Raw genomic sequence first — 20546 nt, 5'->3', positions numbered from 1 at the left:
GAATGTCCCTGTTTTGATATAGCACAGTATCTTTTAAAGGATACTGTCTCCTTTTTTTTAAATGTCTGTGCCAGCTACCTGGTTCCACACTAGCTGAGCTTCAGCCTTTCTGGTCATTCCAAAATGTCTAGGTTTAGCAGATTGGTGATTACGTTTTGTTGCTTAATCATTTGACTGGTCAAGAGCACATCTGATAGAGGCAGTGCGTTTCTGTCATAAAAATGGAGTATGTTGGGGTGAGAGAGGAGGAAACTGTGTGTGTATGTGTCTGTGAGAAATGGTATTTGTGTGTCCTTATTCCTGTACATATTTTTTGTAGCTTTCATTTGCTGGTCAGTTTATGTACATACATTTGGTATAGGAAGCCTATGGCCATTCTGAGATTTGGATGTGGTGACAAGCTATTTTACTGCATCTGAATATAGTTGATATAGAGACCTATATGATCAGTGCTGCAGAACTTTAATGTGTATAACTAGTACTAATGTGTGTAAGTATTAAAAGGATTTGGTCAGCAGTTAACATTGACAAAAACCACATTACAGCTCTTTCTGAAGAGAATTATGTATTTAGCTGTTAGATTTATATGAACATATGTTTACTTTTGGAGTATATAAAGAATACTACAGTTCTATCAAACTATACAATTTTTTTTCACTAGGGGGCAGATTAAACTTGCAGACTTTGGGCTTGCTCGACTATATAGCTCTGAAGAAAGGTAAGATTACAAAATTTAAAATGTATTTTACCACCATGTAACCCATAACCCTCTAAAACCAAATGTATATTCTCTTCTATCTCCAGTATCCATGACTAATTGTAAGCCACATTGAGCCTGCAAAGAGGTGGGATAATGTGGGATACAAATGTAATAAATATGCATATTTGAATTTTTTATTAAAATGGGCATAAACTGGTATTGATATGTAACAGTGAATGCTCAGGTTTCAGTTATTTACTTTTTTGTTACTTATAATAAACTTCTTCTTATGAACCTGTATTATATTTTCAGCATGCATAAATCTAGAGCAGGTAGCCATCATTTTCTGTGTTGCCCCTCTCGTAGGAACAATATTGAAATCCCCTCCCCTCCCCTCTCAATCTATATATACTTAAAGGTGTGCATCAAACTCCTTGTGTGGTGATGAATTTTTGCCTCAGGTTGAACAGTTCCCCATTCTGCTGTCCCTGTCTCGCTTCCATGTTCTCGCCCCATATTTGTTCACAGCCCTTATGTGCCCAGCATGAACTTCTCATGTCCATCCTTCCTGTTTCAAGAACAAGGCTTGCTGTTTGAAGAACAAGGCTTATGTTCTCTCAACAAGCAAAGCTACCTTTGTTTATAGAACCCTTTGACCCTTACATTGTACCTAAAGAACAGCTGCTTCATGGAAAGAGTAATGAATGTGTGGAACGGCCTCCCAGTGGAGGGAATGGCGACAAAGACTGTATCTGTATTCAGGAAAGCTTGGGACAAGAAGTACATAGGCTCACTAAGGAAGAGGAAGAGATAATGACAGAACAAAGACCAATGAGTATAGAAATCTATTCGCCCAAAGCAAGCAGCAATATTTCTACAAAAATAATGAGCACCAAATACAGCTAAGTGATATACTATTTTAAAATTGCTCACAACTCATTAGCTGATACTTTAGAAGCTTATTTCTCTGGGAAAGTACATGAACATTTTAACTTAATTGCAGCCGAACAGCAGAAAGGTCCACAATCACAACCATTTCTGGAAAAGACAGCTGCCCACTATTTTATGGCACACTTGTCTCACAGCATGTTGGAATCCTTTACCCCTCCCACCATTACCACTGTAACTAAGACCCTATCTGGCATGAAAATTACCACAGCTTCATATAACCCTATACCATCTAAATTAGTGAAACAATTTGACACCCAATTATTGCCATTTCTATCTACTATGGTCTCCTCTAAGTTAAGCACAGGGATAGTTCCCAAATTATGGAAAGTTACATATGTCTGCCCCTGAATCTACTGTCATGTGCCTCCTTACCTTCCGATTATCACCCAATATACAATTTGCTTTTGTCTCCAAACTTACATAGTAAAATGTTGGCAGATCTGCACGGTCCGTCCAGTCTGCCCAACAAGGTGGCCAGAGTATCTGGCACTCTGCACAGGTTTCACTTTATGATTTATCTCTTCCTGCCGGTTTTGGAGCACAGACCGTAGAAGTCTGTTCAGCACCAATTCTACTTCCCAACTACTGGAGTTGCCATCGAAGCCCACTCCTGTCTTGATCCTGATATATAATTGCCATTTACGTGACCCCAACCATAGAAGTCTGCCATCCAGTGTCTGCCTTCTCTCTCTCTCTCCCTGCCCCTGTCATCCAGTGTCTGCCCTCTCTCTCTCTCTCCCTGCCCCTGTCATCCAGTGTCTGCCCTCTCTCTCTCTCATGTCCCCTCCAGCCACTGTCTGCCCTCTCTCTCTCATGTCCCCTCCAGCCACTGTCTGTCCTCTCTCTCTCTCCTGTCCCCTCCAGCCACTGTCTGTCCTCTCTCTCTCTCTCTCCTGTCCCCTCCAGCCACTGTCTGCCCTCTCTCTCTCATGTCCCCTCCAGCCACTGTCTGTCCTCTCTCTCTCTCTCTCCTGTCCCCTCCAGCCACTGTCTGTCCTCTCTCTCTCTCCTGTCCCCTCCAGCCACTGTCTGTCCTCTCTCTCTCTCTCTCTCTCCTGTCCCCTCCAGCCACTGTCTGTCCTCTCTCTCTCTCTCTCTCTCTCTCTCTCTCTCTCTCCTGTCCCCTCCAGCCACTGTCTGTCCTCTCTCTCTCATGTCCCCTCCAGCCACTGTCTGTCCTCTCTCTCTCTCTCTCTCTCTCCTGTCCCCTCCAGCCACTGTCTGTCCTCTCTCTCTCTCTCTTCTGTCCCCTCCAGCCACCGTCTGCTCTCTTTCTCTCTCCTGTCCTCTCCAGCCACCATCTGCTCTCTTTCTCTCTCCTGTCCCCTCCAGCTACCGTCTGCCCTCCCTCTCCCTCTGCCCCTTCCAGCCACTGTCTGCCCTCCTCCTGCCCCTTCCAACCACTGTGCGCCCTTTCTCTCTCTGCCCACTCTTTTCAGCCCCTAGTTCCAGCCATTATATAAGTATTGCCATACTGGGAAAGACCAAAGGTCCATCAAGCCCAGTATCCTGTTTCCGACAGTGGCCAATCCAAGTCACAAATACCTGGCAAGATCCCAAAAAAGTACAACACATTCTATACTGCTTATCCCAGAAATAGTGGATTTTCCCAAAGTCCATTTAATAATGGTCTATGGACTTTTTCTTAGGAAGCCATCCAAACCTTTTTTAAACTCCACTAAGCTAACTGCCTTTACCACATTCTCTGGCAACGAATTCCAGACTTCAATTACACGTTGAGTGAAGAAAGAATTTCTCTGATTCGTTTTAAATTTACTACATTGTAGCTTCATCACATGCCCCCTAGTCCTAGTATTTTTGGAAAGCGTAAACAGACGCTTCACATCTACCCATTCCACTCCACTCTATATTTTATAGACCTCTATCATATCTCCCCTCAGCCGTCTTTTCTCTAAGCTGAAGAGCCCTAGCTGCTTTAGCCTTTCCTCATAGGGAAGTCTTCCCATTCCCTTTATCATTTTCGTCACCCTTCTCTGCACATCTTCTAATTCAACTATATCTTTTTTGAGATACGGCGACCAGAATTGAACACAATATTCGAGGTGCGGTCGTACCATGGTGTGATGCAAAGGCATTATAACATCCTCATTTTTGTTTTCCATTCCTTTCCTAATAATACCTAACATTTTATTTGCTTTCTTAGCCGTAGCAGCACAGTGAACAGAAGGTTTTAACATATCATCAATGACACCTAGATCCCTTTCTTGGTCTGTGACTCCTAACATAGAACCTTGCATGTAGCTGTAAATCAGGTTCCGCTTTCCCACATGCATCACTTTGCACTTGCTCACATTAAACGTCATCTGCCATTTAGACTCTGTCTTGTAAGGTCCTCTTGTAATTTTTCACATCCTCCCGTGATTTAACGACTTTTAATAACTTTGTGTCATCAACAAATTTAATTACCTCACTAGTTACTCCCATCTCTAGGTCATTTATAAATATGTTTAAAAGCAGTGGGGAACCCCACTAACTACCCTTCTCCATTGAGAATACTGACCATTTAACCCTACTCTCTGTTTTCTATCTTTTAACCAGTTTTTAATTCACAATAGAACACTACCTCCTATCCCATGACTCTCCAATTTCCTCTGGAGTCTTTCATGAGGTACTTTGTCAAACACCTTCTGAAAATCCAGATACACAATATCAACCGGCTCCCCTTTGTCCACATGTTTGTTCACCCCTTCAAAGAAATGTAGTAGATTGGTGAGGCAAGATTTCCCTTCACTAAATCCACGTTGACTTTGTCTTATTAATCCATGCTTTTGAGTATGCTCTGTAATTTTGTTCTTTATAATGGTCTGTACTGTTTTGCCTGGCACCGACATCAGACTCGCCGGTCTATAATTTCCTGGATTTCCTCTGGAACCTTTTTAAAACATCGGTGTTAAATTGGCCCCAGCCCATTTTTACCACCTGCCCCTGCCATGGCCCCCTTCTCCTTCCTGCCCCCTTCTCAGACCCCAGCTCCAGCCCCCTTCTCTCTGCCACCCAGCCCCCTGCATTTAAAAAAATCTCTGAATCGGTGGTGCAGCGCCTCTTATGCTGCCAGGGCTTGTCTTTCTTGGTTCCAGCAGGGTATAGAACAGGTTCCTGACCCTGCTTCTCCCCTGTCTGCTGGTCCTATGGAGTCGGCTGTTGCTTATTTGACGGACCCCCTTTATGACCTGGTCAGGGCATCTTCTAAACAGATGGCTTTAGCGGTTTCAGCTCGTTGTCTTCTGTGGCTCCGCCACTGGTCAGCAGACATGGCTTCTAAACAGCGCCTTACCAGGCTTCCCTTTAGGGGGAAGCTTCTTTTCGGTGAGGAACTTGAAAAGTTTGTGAAAGACTTGGGAGATTCGAAGTCCCTGCGGGTTCCGGAAGACAAGCCCAAAGCCTAATGTGAGGTCGGCCTCTTCTAAACTCTCGATTCCGTGGCTCCCGCCACTATCGCCCTGGTCGTGGTTCGGCATTTCAGTGCTCGAGATTCCAGTAGCGGTCTTCCTTTTGGAATGACAAACGATTGTTGACTGTGGCTACCAGACCTCAAGCCCAAGGTCGACCTGCACAATGATGGGGCGCAGGCCCTCTCTTCGGTTCTTTCTATAGGAGGTCGGCTGATCCTATTTTACGAAGAGTGGGCCAAGATTACTACAGACCACTAGGTCTTGGATCTTAACAGAGATGGCTACAAATTAGAATTTGCCTTGCCCGTCGCAGACTTCTTTCTGGAATCTCAATGTGCCCAAAAGCCAGAAGAGCGGCAATAGAAGCCACTTTGCAGGCGTTGCTAGACCTGGGAGCGGTGGTCCCTGTACCACAAACCGAGGTACGCACCGGTCGTTATTCCATCTACTTTGTGGTTCCTCGAAAAGAGGGTTCTTTCAGGCCTATTCTCGACCTCAGACATGTGAACGAGTGTGTCCGAGTTCGCCATTTCCGCATGGAGACCGGTCGGTGATTGCGTCTGTTCAGCCGGGAGAGTTTCTCATGGCTCTGGATTTGAAAGAGGCGTACTTGCATATCCCCATTTGGCCTCCTTATCAGTAGTTTCTTCAGTTTGCGGTGTTAGGCCGTCATTTTCAGTTTTGCGCGCTTCCCTTTGGCCTGGCTACGGCTCCTCAAACCTTTTCCAAAGTCATGGTAGTCGCCGCGGCCTTTCTTCGAAAAGAGGGGATCAAAGTCCACCCTTATCTGGACGATTGGTTGATCCGGGCAGACTCTGAACAAGAAAGTCGGTCAGCCACCTCTCAAGTTTTGCAGTTTCTAGAGTCCCTAGGTTGGGTAATCAATCGGCCCAAGAGTCATTTGGTTCCCTCCCAGTCCTTGGAGTATCTGGGCTGGGAGTAGTTTTTGACATCCCAAGGACGGGTCTTCTTGCCAGGAGACTCAAACTTTGTTCTCAGATTCGCTGCCTTCAGACTCCCTCTCCTCGGGATTATGTCCAAGTTCTCGGGTCGATGGCATCCACCCTGGAGGTGGTTCCGTGGGCGAGGGCTCACGTGCGACCCCTCCAGCGCACCCTGTTATTCCGATGGTCTCCAGTTTCTCACGATTACCAACATCAGCTTCCTTTGACGAGGGACAGCATGACTTGGTGGTTGTGTGCTCCCAATCTTCAGAAGGGAATGCCTTTGGCGTCCCTGCAGTGGCTTTAGGTAGTTACGGATGCCAGACTCTCGGGATGGGGAGTGCATTGTCTTCACCAAGTGGCACAGGGGCGTTGGTCAGTGATGGATGCGAAGTGGCCCATCAACAGACTGGAGTTGAAAGCTGTGTCGCTAGCCATTCAATCTTTTCAGGATATCCTGGAGGGCCAGGCAGTTTGAATTCTCTCTGGCAACACATCGGCGGTGGCTTACAAGGAACTGGCAGGGAGGCAGTCAGAGCAGAGCTCTTGCCGCGGAGGCCTCTGCCCTGTTCATTTGGGCGGAGTCTCATCTCTGTCTCTCAGCGGCTCACATTGCAGGCCAGGACAATGTTCAAGTGGATTTTCTCAGCCGTCATCTTCTGGATGCAATGGAATGGGAGTTGGCGACGGAAGCATTCCTTTTGATCTGCCAAAAGTGGTGCTCGCCAGTAATGGATCTGATGGCAACCAAATCCAATGCTAAAGTTCCCAAATTCTTCAGCAGAAGGAAAGAGGTTGACTCTGCAGGACTAGACGCTCTGTTACAGCCCTGGCCGGAAGCACGTCTTTAAGTCTTCCCACCGTGGCCTCTAATTGGGCGTCTTCTAAGTCGGATCAGACTTCGTCATGGTCCGGTGGTTTTGGTAGCCCCAGATTGGCCACGTCGTCCGTGGTATGCGGACCTAGTTCGTCTTCTGATGGAGCCTCCACTCTAGCTCCCAGTTTTTCTGGACTTCTCCATCAGAGCCCAGTTCTGATGGAGGATGTCTCCCACTTTGGTCTTATGGCTTGGCTCTTGAGAGGACAAGATTGAGGAAGAAGGTTTATGCTGACTCAGTCATTGCTAATGTATACTTCAAGCCCAGAAACGTTCCACTACTCTACAGCTTATGCCAGAGTGTGACGCATGTTTGACGCTTGGTGTGCAGAGCAAGGTTGGTCTCCCCTTAAGGCATCTATTTCTCAGATTTTGGCATTTCTGCAAGAAGGCCTGCAGAAGGGTTTGGCTTATAATTCCCTTCGGATTCAAGTAGCATCTCTTGCCTGCTTCCATGGTCGGGTGTCTGGCTTGTCCTTGGCAGCTCACTCTGATGTGACTCGGTTTTTGAAAGGAGCTCTTCACCTTAGGCCTCCGATTCAACGTCCGTTTTCTTCCTGGAAGTTGAATCTTGTGCTCAGCGCATTGCAGGGTCCGCCGTTTGAACCCTTGCGTTGTCCTCTGACAAAGATTTCACTCTGAAGACAGTGTTTTTTGTGGCCATTACTTTGGCGCGTCAAGTTTCTGAACTGCAGGCGCTGTCGTGTAGAGAACCTTTTCTGAAATTTTCAGATTCTGGTGTGTGAGGACTGTTCCGTCCTTTTTGCCTAAAGTTGTGTCAGCTTTTCATTTGAATCAGCCGATTTTTCTTCCTTCCGGAGGTCGGATTTTCCGCAGAATGTTTCTCTTCTAAGATTGTTGGATGTTAATCGCTCCCTCCTCCGCTATCTTCAGATGACTAGTGACTTTTGCTGTTCGGGTCATCTTTTTGTCCTTTTGTCAGGCCCTAGACAGGGTTTTCCTGCTTCCAAAGCGACCATTGCTCGGTGGCTTAAAGAAGCCATTCTTTCGGCTTACCTTCTGAAAGGTCAGATTCCTCCTGATAGTTTGCGTGCCCATTCAACTCGCACTCAAGCTACTTCTTGGGCGGAAACGGGGATCCTTTCTCTGGACGACATCTTTCAAGCTGCCACAGGCTTCTCGCCATTCTTTTATTAAGCACTACAGATTTGATGTTTCAGCGTAGGAGGATGCGATTTTTGGGGCGACAGTGCTCACTCGGGGGGGGGGGGGGGGCAGCGCCTTCCCACCCTAATTAGGGGATTGCTTTGATTCATCCCACCAATTCCTGGATTCATCTGTTGCTGAGGCTAAGGAAGGTAAAATTAGGTCTTACTGATAATTTTCTTTCCTTTTGTCGCAGCAGATTAATCCAGGATCCCTACCCTGTATTGTTCTAGCTGTGCATTTCCTCCTTTGGCTGAGGGAGCTGTTTTCTGAAATTAAGATGAGATGAATGAGAAGAAAGAAAAAGAGTTACTACAGTTATTGATGTTTTTTTCTAACAAGTGCAAGTTATGGGTTTGGCTGTTACCGCATAGTTGTGAGGAGTGTTCTTGTTTCAATATTTTATCCTTATCCTCTGCTTTGGAGATGCGACCTATACTGAGGTGATAGGGAGCTGGGTGTCCAGGGTCACTACTGTCTTTTCAGTGTCTGTATCTCCACCTTCTGGTGGGCGGATGGAACCCACCAGTTCCTGGATTCATCTGCTGCGACTAAAGGAAAGAAAATTATCAGGTAAGACCTAATTTTACCTTGCGTTACTGCCAAGAAAAACACTGAAGATCATTTTTTCTTCATTGACAGTTTTCCTTTTATACCTTACACTAGCCGTTAAGCCCGTTAAAACGGGCAAGATTTCCAGCTACCCTTTTCGCCGCCCCCTGCACTGACCTGACAGTGCCTCTCACCTCCGTGTGAAAGCGCTGCAGACGGCAGCAGATCGCTGTGCTGCTGCCTGCAGCGCTTCTACACGGAGGTGAGAGGCACTGTCAGGTCAGTGCAGGGGGCCCGATACGGAGGGGGGCGGGAGCGGCGGTGAGGATGGAGGGGGGGGGGGGGGAGGATGGAGGTTGGATCGCGCGATGTTCGTTTCCAGGTGTCAGCGTCCGACTCCGTTTCCCTCTCTGTTCTGCCCTCTGACGTCATCACGTCTTGACGCGAGGGTGGAACAGAGAGGGAAGTCTCTACTGCGCATGTGCAGGTGAGTCGGACACTTGCCATTTATATGTTTGATGTTGGTGAAACGTTGGATTAAATATTTTATTGATAATGGCTGAAGACACATTCTTGATTTTAGCAAAGAAAAGTAAACTTTATAGCATTTAATTACATTTTTTTATTTTTTGTTTGCAGTCGACCATATACCAACAAAGTTATTACACTATGGTACCGGCCTCCTGAACTATTGCTTGGGGAAGAGCGCTACACACCTGCTATTGATGTCTGGAGCTGCGGGTAAGGACAGTTTTTAGACTAAGGCTCCAATACACAAAGCTTACCGTGCTGAGAATGTTTGCTTTAGACTGGTTCTAGCCAGTCTAAAGCAAACGTTATTTAGCAAGTAATCCACAAAGGGGTTTTCTGTGACTCTAACATGTGCCATTAGCAGCCACCAAGAACCCTATGCAGATGTATTACAGTGAGCTCATTAGTAGTTTAATGAAAATTCCAGGCGATGCAGATCTCAAGAATGCCTAGCTCTAATTTTATGGCTGCTCTGGCGCTGTCAAAAGAGGAAGGAACCCCCCCCCCCCCCCAAAAATAGTTAAAAATCCCTGGTTGTCCAGTGGACCCCAATCCCTCCCCAATGCAAGCAATTCCCAGTGGACCCGCACTCCCCCCCCCCCCCCCCCAAAAAAAAAAAAAAAAAAAAAAGCAACAATGGCCCTGGTGGTCTAGGTTTGCCCTCCCCTTCCCTGTACCTGGAAAAAGATGGAGGCAGGAAAACTGGAGCAACACCACCCACCCTCCTGCCTTGGGGTCCTCCCTGCACAAAATGGCACTGCTCAGCTCCGGCCTGGTGTATCCGGGGGCTGGGCACTGCCATTTTGTGTAGGGTGGGTCCCAAGGCAGGAGGGTTGGAGGTGTTGTTCCCGCCCTCCTGTCTCCATCTCTTTCCAGATAGGGGGAGGGGTCCCTAGCCAAGGACATTCTTGCTTTGGGTGGATGGGTTGGGGTCACTGGACTACAAGGGCCATACTCGCTTTGGGAGAAGGGGTCAGGGTCCACTGGACCACTGGGGATTGCTTGTGTTAGGGAATTGGGAGGAGGTGCAGAGATTGTTTTTGTTAGGGGCCCAGGAGGAGGTGCGGGGGCCCAATGGATCCTCAGGGATTCCTTGTGTTAATGGGTTAGGATAGGGTGCGGAGGGTCCCAGGGCAGTGGACTCCCAGGGATTGCTTGTGTTAGGGGGACAGTAGAGGAGGGATCCAGAGGACCCCCAGGGATTGCTTGTGTTAAAGGGACACAGAGGACCCCCCCAGGGATTGCTTTTGTTAGGGGGAACCGTAGGGGAGGGGCCTAGAGGACCCCCAGATATTGCTTGTGTTAGGGGGACTGGAGGGGAGGGTCCCAGAGGACCCCCCCCCCCCCCCCCCCAGGGATTGCTTATGTTAGGAGAACCAGAGAGGAGGGGTCTGGTGGCTCAGTGAACCCCCGGGGATTGCTTGTGTTAGGGGACCCGGAGGGGTGGGGTTCGGTGGCCCAGTGAACTCCCAGGGATTGCTTGTGTTAGGGGCCCCAGTGGACCTCCAGTGATTGCTTGAGTTAGGGGACCAGTGGGGGTGGGGGGAAAGGTGCTTAATGGACCCCCGGGGATTGCTTGTGTTAGGGGGCCAGGTGGAGGTCCAGAGGGGGGAGCAGTCCAGGGGTCCAGTCAACTGGGAGGGGGTGTGGGGTTCTACTGGACCACCGGGAATTGCTTACGTTGGGGGGTGTGGGTGGACAGAGGTCTGGGGGTCCAGTGGACCACTGAGTATTGCTTGTGTTAGGTGGCCAGGAGGGGGGTTCGTGGGAGGGTTTCAGTGGACCCCTAACACAATCCCCGGGGGCTTGGAGGGGTCAGAGGTCCACTGGAGCACTGGACCCCAGGGGCTTGCTTGTGTTAGGGAGCCCACTGGACCCCTGGGGATTGCTTGTGTTAGGGAGACCCCACTGGACCCCTTGGGATTGCTTGTGTTAGGGAGACCCCACTGGCCCCTTGGGATTGCTTTGGTTAGGAGACCCCACTGGACCCCTGGGGATTTGTTCCTTGGGGGTGCAGGGGTGTCGATGGGGGATGTTGGAGTCAGGTCTGCATCCAGAGCTGTCAACCACGTTTGACAGCTCGGAGTTGCAACCAGCAACCAATGCACAAAGGAGGATCCATGTGGCTCATTTGCATGTGGTCCCCTTTTGTGTATCAGTCGCTGTTTGTGACTTTCTAAATTTTACCGTTGCCTTTGTACATCAGGCCCTAAACAGGGTTAAGATGAGTAGTTATTGTCTAAACAGTAATTTGTTTAATATCTACCTTAAAACTGTTACCTTATAGGTGCATCCTTGGTGAGCTTTTCACTAAGAAGCCAATCTTTCAAGCAAATCAAGAGCTGCTTCAGCTGGAACTAATAAGGTAATGTACATATTTTAGCATCTTCTACCAAGAATTCTCACAGAAGATGGATTTTTTAAGATTAGTCTGTGTACTACTATCTAAAGGATCTTAACTTGGTGTATGCTCTCCTTCCAGCAGGTGGAGACTGTGAACTAATGTCTTGTGACATCTCCACTTAAGTATCCTGTACAGCCAGTGGCTAGTCCAGAGGTTTTCATCCCAGTTCTCGGGGTGCACCCAGCTAGTCGTTTTCAGGATAGGTAACGGAATTCAAACATGCGTGGGATAAACATAAAGGAATCCTGTTCAGAAGGAATGGATCCTCAGAAGCTTAGCCGAGATTGGGTGGCAGAGCCGGGGTGGGAGGCAGAGCTGGTGCTGGGCAGACTTCTACGGTCTGTGCCCTGAAAATGGCAGATACAAATCAAGATAAGGTATACACAAACAGTAGCACATATGAGTTTATCTTGTTGGGCAGACTGGATGGACCATGCAGGTCTTTTTTTCAGCCGTCATCTACTATGTTACTGGAAAAGATCTCTGTTTGACTTAGTGCCCGTGGAACATAGGGATGTGGTAAATGGGAGTGATAGGAAATGGACGCAGTTTCAGAATATCTGGGAACTGTACTGGACAGCTCTCCCACGTAGAGATTGTAGTATATTGTTAAATAGATAATTTTATACTGTTTGCTTTCAAGAGATAACTTGTTTGACAGTTATAGAAGATAATTACTTGGGGTGGGAGGGTGAGAGTTGGTGGGTATTTCTGTTATCTTGTGTATGTTTCTTGTTGTTAATTGGTATTTATACTGAAAAGTATTGTTTTTGCACACTTTCTTGCCGTATTCACGTTTTTGAAGATACTGGTGGTCTTAGGTTTATTTTCCACATGTAGATAAGAGTACACTGCATATAATAGTTTCTCATGTTGTCCATTCTAATGGACTATAGTTTCCCTTTTTCTGTTCTCCAATTTTCACGGTGTGGGGGGGGGGAGGGGGGTTCCCAGAGGTTTGCCAAAAGCAATCCAGCTATGCAAGTGCTGGCAGTGAAATCAGCAAGCAACCACATAGCTTTGCGATACTAAGCTAGAGGTTAGCTTTCCATATATGGGCTACCGCTAGAGCTGGTGGCAGCCATTTTAATGGAGGCAATTGCTAGGGACAGAAGTGAGGGGATTGTTCCTGCACTGGACTATCAAGGATATAGATAGGCCCCATTGGGGGGGGGGGGGGGGGTTCAGAAGAAAGAAACAAGCACTTTTAACATATTGGCCAGGACCCATATAAGTTCAGGCAGCCAGCAGCAGTCCAGTCAGGCCCAGATATTCAATACCAGTGCTCAGATACTGCTGGGCATTGAATACCTGGGTCTGGTGGAGTGGTTAGGGTGGTGGACTTTGGTCCTGGAGAACTGAGGAACTGAGTTTGATTCCCACTTCAGGCACAGGCAGCTCCTTGTGACTCTGGGCAAGTCACTTAACCCTCCATTGCCCCAGGTACAAATAAGTACCTGAATACAATATGTAAGCCGCATTGAGCCTGCCATGAGTGGGAAAGCGCAGGGTACAAATGTAAAAAAAAAATAAAAATAACTTAGCAGGCAACTTTCATCATTTAAAAACAGTGACTGCCACTGGCTGAATATTACCCAGTAAGTCTTTTATGATATGGTGTACCAGCTCCTGAGGGCTTACTAATTCCTACCAGCAGAGTATCATCCACCTTAGCTCTAGTTAGAGAAGTCAGCAAACTTTACACAGACATGAGAAATGAGAACTAACCATTCTTAAACAGTCATACTATAGAAGGATCCTTTCTGGAGGAACCTCTGTCTGCTGAAGACTTCCCCTCCTCCAGATCAACAATTGGTCTAAAGAATTCTGGCCTTGACTGCCCAAATTAGCAGAACCAAAGGAAGCTGCATCTTCTAATTCATTCTTCCTGAAAATGGGGTGTTCAGAAGCACCATATTGGACCCCAAAGGGCCTTGGGATACACTCTTCCAAATAGGTCTCTGCACCAAAGCCCTTCCTCATACAGTAGGCATGGTGGAAAAGCAGTACAAATTCATATGAAAACCCAGCCAGAGAATAGGAATTATGCTGAATTGTAGAGCCCAACTGAATCTGTGAACGAAATTGGTCACTTTGTTTCACAGAAACCAAAACTGAATCTGTCCCTCCACCCTACATCCCCCACCTAACCAACCCCCCACCCTTTCCTTGGGCCTACCTCATCATTGATGGTAGACCCACTCGCTCCTGCATACAGCCAGTTCCAGTACATATGGCTGCCAGGAGTTCCTGCAGCAGCCATTTCTACCGAGCAGTGACACCGTGCAGATTTGTTCCTGACCCCAAAGAAGCCACTAGACCACCGGAACTACTTTAGGTAGGCCCGAGAAGAAGCCTACAGGTGGTCAAGCAGGATCAGGGACGGAAAGTGATCTCAGGGGGAGGGGGGGGAGTTTTGGTTTCAGCAGAAAATGCACTGGCATTTTCAGCCAAAACCCGAAACCAGATTTCAAGCTTGGTTCAGTGCCAAATCTAAAATTGAAATTCGATTGGCCTCTACTGAATTGAATTCTGAATCGAAGATTCCACATGTACAGGTGCTAAAGCAAGCGGCACATCTAAAGTTGTAATTGCCAAGTGGTATTCAAAATGGTGGCAGTTCCCACCAAAATTTCAGTGCTCCCTTCAATTGGATTAGTTAGAAAAGAACTGACAAGACTTTCCTCAGAGGGGTGACAAAACCTGGACACCACTGAGACTGAATGACACTCCCCACATACAGCCCAGCTCATACGCTTATTCATTGGCCCATCGTAGCCTGACAAGTAACCCCAGGCAGGCCTGTACACTTGAGATAGGTGGAGCTGAACAGAAAGTTAAGGCTCTCTGCACCGGCTGCTAAGGAAGCCACAGACAAGATTATTTTACTTGTCTGTTGCGCAGACTTAGTACAAACACTCAAGTGCATTGCCCTACCCGAGGAAAAATGACCGAGGCACAAAACATTCCCAAAAAAAACCCCAAACAGAATCAAATTGTACCACACCAAGCTTAGACTGCAGAGGATAGCTCATCCTACCACCTGATGAGAAATACTGATTGGTCACTGGCTACACAGGGTACTTAAGTGGTGATGTTACAAGTCATTAGTTCTCATTCTCCACCTGCTGGCAGGAGAGCATAAATTAAGGGTCTGTACTGGTCTAGACTCTAGACCTTGGTTGCCCATCCCTGCTCTAGAGAGATAATGAGGAAGCAGTATGTCTCAAAATTTCCTGTAAACACACCTAGCCAGTCAGGTTTTCAGGATTGTGCATGCAATAGATTTACATACAGTGGGTAAGTGTTATACTACATGCCACTAGATGGCATTAAAGTACTAGTGATCTACCAGTATTTCATTTTTAATCACTGAAGAAAAGTTTTCTGTTTTTAATTAACAAGAAAAAAAAATGTACTTTTCTACTAGGTTACAGAATTTGTCAAACTGGAAACTTTTTTTTTCTTTAACTTTATTAATTTTCTTTTTGCAGCAACCTCACACATTCATATAGAAGTAAAAAGTCCTTCTCTACAGTAAGAATTAACTAAGTGGACCTAAGGGGTAGTAGAAGGATGCTTATTTTAAGATGTTTCTGATTAACTGCATTAAAAAAAATTCCTTATTTGTATTAAAGCACTCAGTGCTTGTTCTCTTCCTCTTATTTATTTCCATGTAGCAGCGCAGTAGATCTGACAAAATATCACTGGTCAGTATTTTAAAAGGTTGTTATCATGATGCAGTTAGAAACATGCCTTTATCTTCATAATAGCTTATCTTGTTCATAAAATGATTTTTTTTTTTTTCATTTTTCTTTACAGCCGTATATGTGGGAGTCCTTGTCCTGCTGTATGGCCAGATGTAATAAAGCTACCATATTTCAACACCATGAAACCAAAGAAGCAGTATCGTCGGAAAATCAGAGAAGAGTTTGCTTTGTAAGGACACACATTTTTTTTTTTTGTCTTTCTGTATTATGGATGGGCACCACCACAAGAATCGTGGGAAGGGGTACAAAAATTAGACTATACTCAGCATGTTTGCACTGTTAGGTAAAGGAGTGCTGTGATCTTTCAGGAGGCTCTGAGTGCAAGCCTGAACATCCATCTATTGATTCTATTCCATCAAAAAGATGTCAGCAGAAGTATTCTGCTACTATTTTCTAGCCTCTGTCAGTGTAGTCATCAACTTGTACTCACAAGTACATACCATCTGCAGGTTATTTTTCACACTGATAGTGTAGGTTCGGTGTAGAACTCCCCTCTTCTAGTTCAGCCTCAGTTCTCTCCTGTGTCTCTGCTAACTGCCCTGCATTTGTCTTAGTCTTTGTTGTTAGTAGCAGATGAATCATTCTTTAGCGTCAGCAACAGATTAATCCAGCAACTAGTGGGTTGTGTCCATCTACCAGCAGGTGAAGATAAAGATCACTGACTTTCAACCCAGTGATACAGGATGAATAGCTCCTCCCAAAAGCCAGTATATCTCTATCTCCAGCAGGCTGCTAGATGGACATCCTCTAGCTCCTGGATTCCTCTGTTAGAGGTACTCCTGGCCTAAGTCTCCTGGGCAGTTGAGCATGGGGGTACTCTTGCTGTGCCAGCTTTAGGGGTCATACCTGGTCACCCCAGGTCCCTCGCTCACTCCGGGTTTCCCTCTGCCATTGTTCCCACTTTCTCTACCTCAATTCTGTTCCACCATCTTCAGTTGGCATCAAGGGAGACTGTTTGTGCTGAGGGCTATCTTGGCATGCCTCTTGTGGTGGTGGTGGTGGTGTGCTGGAACTGCGGTAAGCTGACTTGGGTGGTGAGTGTTCCTTTTACTTTTACAGAGTCCCAACAGTCGCAATTCGAGGGGGATGGCTGCAGAAACTGTGAAATGCTGTTCCCGCTGCAGAAAGCGGTGGGCAGTGTGTTGTCTCTTGTGGTTGGGGGGGGGGGGGGTGCGCTGACACGACTGGGGGAATCCACGATGCTGGTTGCTAATATGGTGCCTTCCCTCGTGCATTCTCCTTTTTCTTTGGACGTGACTTCACCCGTGGCCATCTTGCTGCCGGACCACGTGGTGTCCTCATCGCGGCGGGGGGGGAGGGAACCCAGGGATTCTGTGGATTTGTCATCGCTTGAGGCAGGAGTGCCTATAGCTTCAGGGTTGGAGATTCCTCTCCCCCCTCCCTAATTTTGTACTTCTGATGAAACATTGGACACCTTTGGGCTTTCAGATTTTACCTCTGGTGCCTCCTGAAAAGAGGAGGTGTATGGAAGTTGCTTCTGAAGTGGGGTTGTTAGCCCCTCCTTCCCCCCTATGCGCCCCTTTCCACTCCGTGGTCTGAACTGGCCTTGTCCAACGGGTCAGAACATTCTCTCCTAGAAGGGGACCTGGAGGAGGGGGAGCTTCTGGCTTTGGAGCCAGATGACCCTATGTCTGGATATTTCATAAGGAGGAATTGCCCTCCTTGATTGTGTATGTGCTTCAAGCCCCGAGCATTTCGGTGGACAAGTCCCCAGCGCTGACCATGGCTAACCCCAAAATAGAGAGCACCACGAGACCAGCTCGGTCCTTTCCAGTGCACAAAGCTATAGAAGAGCTTGTCCTGGCAAAGTGGTCCACTCTAGATGCTGGCCTGCAGGCAGCGAAGGCTGTGTCTCACCTGTATCCTGTGCCACAGAATTACTTGGAGAAGTTGAAGCTCACTAAGGTGGACACTCTGATGGTGGCGGTCACCAAGAAGACTACCCTGCCAGTGGAGGGGGGTATAGCGTTGAAGGATGTTCAGGACCGGAAGCTGAAGGCATCCTTGAAACAGGCCTTCGAGGTGTTGGCGATGTCGCTCCAAGCCTCCATCTGCAGCTCCTACATGGCAAAGGCTTGCCCCGCCTGGGTCCAGCAGGCAGCAGATGTGGCATTGGGGAAGGATCGGCCGATGACGGATTTTCCATCACTGGAATCCGGCTTGGCTTATTTAGCGCATTCATTGTATGACCTTGCGTGGGCGTCTGCTAAGCAGCGGTGGTGGCTGTGAAAGCTCAGCTCTTGTGGTTTCCCTGTTGGGTGGCAGACACTGCCTCTAAGCTGGATGCTGTTCGGGGAGGACCTCGAAGTTAATCGAGGATCTGGGGGTTCTCTGCAGCCCTTCTGGGGGGAAGTAGTTACACAAATGACACTCCTCGTAGACTCCCAGTTTCTAAGAGACCCGAAATGGTGCCTTCTAGGCTGGGGAAACAAAACTGGCCAAAAGTGGCAGAGGAGATTGAAAAGAATTTGTTTGGCGTCAGCTAAACTGGAGATTGCAGCACATTGGAAATTACAAGTGGGACCTTCTATTAAGGATTGGAAAATAAGGATCCAGACTTTAGCAGAACTGGAAAAGTTGACAGATCAGAGGAATGGGAGATTCAGACCTGATGCGACAGAGTGGACACATTTAGAAAGACTAAAGACCACTGATAATGATAAGCAAGAGAGTTAGCCATGATAAAAGGAGCAGGGAGGGGGGTGGGAGGGAGAGGAGAAAAACAATATAATTTTGGTTATTGATGTTGAGGTTTTTGTTGCTTATGAGAACTGGTAGCCTGGAGACTACGCGATTACATGTATTGTATGATCCTTGAAGTGTTGAATAAAACTTTAAATTGGAAAAAGAGAATCTGGGGGGGAGGGGTTCCAAGATGCAGCAATTGCCTAAGGGTCAGAGGAGGCCTCCGTTCAGGACGGGCATGACCCATATCCATTTTCAGGAAGCACCAAAGTTTCGACCAGGGTGGGGTTCCACAATGGCAGCGACGTCTTGGGGGTTTCAGAGATCCCATTTTCAGCAGCAGTCTTCTTTTCGACATAACAAGAGAGGCCTGGGGCTCATGTCCCATCCTTTGCCCTCTGTGAGAACTACCCAGTGTTGAGGCGCCAGCCCACTGTTTGGTGCAACAAACAGGGAGTCGGCTGACCCTGCTTTTCGAGCAGTGGGGCTAGACTTAAGTCAGGCCAGTGGGTTCTCAACATTCTTCGAGGAAAAACAGGCTTTATATTATCACGTGTGGGTAGATGCCGATCCACATCATCCAGTCCAGCATTTATGCCAAAGTAAAAGAAAAGAGCTTTGTGAAGTGCGAGCCGCACTCCACTGCGGATGAGCAAGTGCCTTCCCGCCTGCCACAAGAAAGTGGTTCCCTCAGTTTCATTTTTTCCGCATGAAGAGAAGCTGTGCTTTTTGGTCTCTCTTCACATGTCCAGGTAAGAACTTTTTTTAGTGCCTTCGGCCTTTGTTTTTTTCTTCTTTATTCAAATTGTTTAAAAAAAAAAAAAAAAGGAGTTTCCTTTTGTTTTCTTAGTATAGTTTTGCCCTTGTTTGTTTTCTTTATTTTTGATGTGGTCTGCTTTTAGCCCCTGACTCCAGTTGGGAACCCTCTTTTTTTTTGTGTGTGTGTGTGTGCCTTCACCCCTTTTCAGGCATTATTTAGCTATTTGATTTGGCAGGCGAGGTCTTCCCGTCCACAAAGACTCCATGTGGCTTCAAGCATTGTACCCTGTGCAACTGGACCATCTCAGGAAAGGACATCCATTCTTGGTGTCTGCAGTTTTTTGGGCCCGACCATAGCCCTACTACCTGTTTTCTCTGTCTTTGTATGAAGAAGAGGACGCAGGTTTCCTGGGAGGCTCAACGCGAAAAGATTTTTGGAACCAGGTCTGGAGTATCGGTGAGCATGACTGCTTCGAGACCTCAAGACACTGGGAGCAGTGAAGCATTGAGTGGGTCTCAAAACCTCCTGCTGTGCAGGACCCCTGGACCGTCCATTGTCTGACCCGACCCCGAGGCGATGTGAGGATTCAACGTCATCCGTGTCGGCACCGAGGAGCAGCATAGGTGACGTGTTTCGGGTGAAGGCCAAGAAGCACTGTCATTGATCACCCTCTATACACGGTGCTAGGAGCTCCGGGGCACCGGGAGGACCTCTCTCTCTCCATTCAGGAGGTGCCGATGCGATTGTCTCCAAGCAGCCGAGATCCTGTTTCCGTATTGGCCTCAGCAGTTCTGCAATCTGTGCCTCAGCCGATACCCCAGTTTTTCCCCGATGTCGGCCCTTGATGAGTGCATCAGGGCCGTGCTCCCTGAGCTGCTGGATGGGCCTCATGCAGCGATGTGCTTCAGTATTGGGGGTGCATGCGCCTGCCATACCTCCCGCTGCGACCCCGACAGGCCCTCAGCCTGCGGTGCGGCCTCTGGCACCACTTGCAGCCCCAGTATCAACTGCCTTCCAGGCCGGTACCCCCTTGACATCAGTGGAGGAAGCTTCACCGGAGTCAAGGCGGGGAGCCAGTCGCTCGGCGCCACTCTCGGGGACATGATTCCTTGGCATCAAGGCAGACTCAGTCTCGGTCATCTCGTAGGGAGATTTTATCTGAGAAGGAGCACTCATGAGAATCAGAGGAGGATCCAAGATACTTTTCCTCCTCCTAGTCTTATTGTATTCCTTCTGAGCCCTCCCCACTACCTGCGAGGAGACAGTCTCCACCTCTCTTTCCCATCTTTGGTGAGGGAAATGGCTGATGCTATTCCATTCCCTGGAGAAATGGAGGATGAACCCAGGGCCAAGATGCTTGAAGTCCTGGACTATACCTCCTCTCCTGAGGAGGCTGTGACAGCTGCTCTCCACGAAGTATTCAAGGCCGTCCTTGTCAGGAACTGATCTTACCTTTCTGTTGGTACCTGTTGTTCCCAAAATGATTGACACCCAGTACCGGATCCACGGTGAGCCTGGTATTGTGCAACCTCAGTTGCCTCACAACTCCATGGTTGTGGAATCAGGAGTACTAGGAACTATACCTTGGCTCCCCCAGGCAGAGAAGCTAGACCCCTGGATTCTTTTGGGAGAAAGATGTGCCAGGCCTCTATGCTCATCTCCCATATTCAGTCATACCAGCTCTTCACGAGCATTTACTTGCGGAACTCTGTACAACAACTGTCAGACTTGGTTGATACGCTCCCTATGGAGCAGGCCGAGCCTTTTTGCC

At 47.7% G+C, this 20546-nt stretch overlaps 1 protein-coding gene across 3 annotated transcripts in view; it reads left to right on the top strand.

Annotated features, from left to right (window-relative positions):
* The window catches only part of CDK13 (cyclin dependent kinase 13), a 297924-nt gene that overhangs the window by 200755 nt on the left and 76623 nt on the right, over positions 1-20546 (top strand). For all 3 annotated transcript variants that reach the window (XM_030203912.1, XM_030203919.1, XM_030203903.1), the window contains 4 exons: positions 662-718; positions 9244-9345; positions 11423-11500; positions 15362-15478. In XM_030203912.1, coding sequence (XP_030059772.1) covers positions 662-718; positions 9244-9345; positions 11423-11500; positions 15362-15478 — 354 coding nt within the window. The remainder of the gene's footprint in view (positions 1-661; positions 719-9243; positions 9346-11422; positions 11501-15361; positions 15479-20546) is intronic.

The sequence above is a fragment of the Microcaecilia unicolor genome, chromosome 1 (assembly GCF_901765095.1).
Source record: "Microcaecilia unicolor chromosome 1, aMicUni1.1, whole genome shotgun sequence".
Taxonomy (NCBI): domain Eukaryota; kingdom Metazoa; phylum Chordata; class Amphibia; order Gymnophiona; family Siphonopidae; genus Microcaecilia; species Microcaecilia unicolor.
Note: the sequence above shows the minus strand (reverse complement) of the source record. Positions and strands in the feature narration are given on the sequence as shown.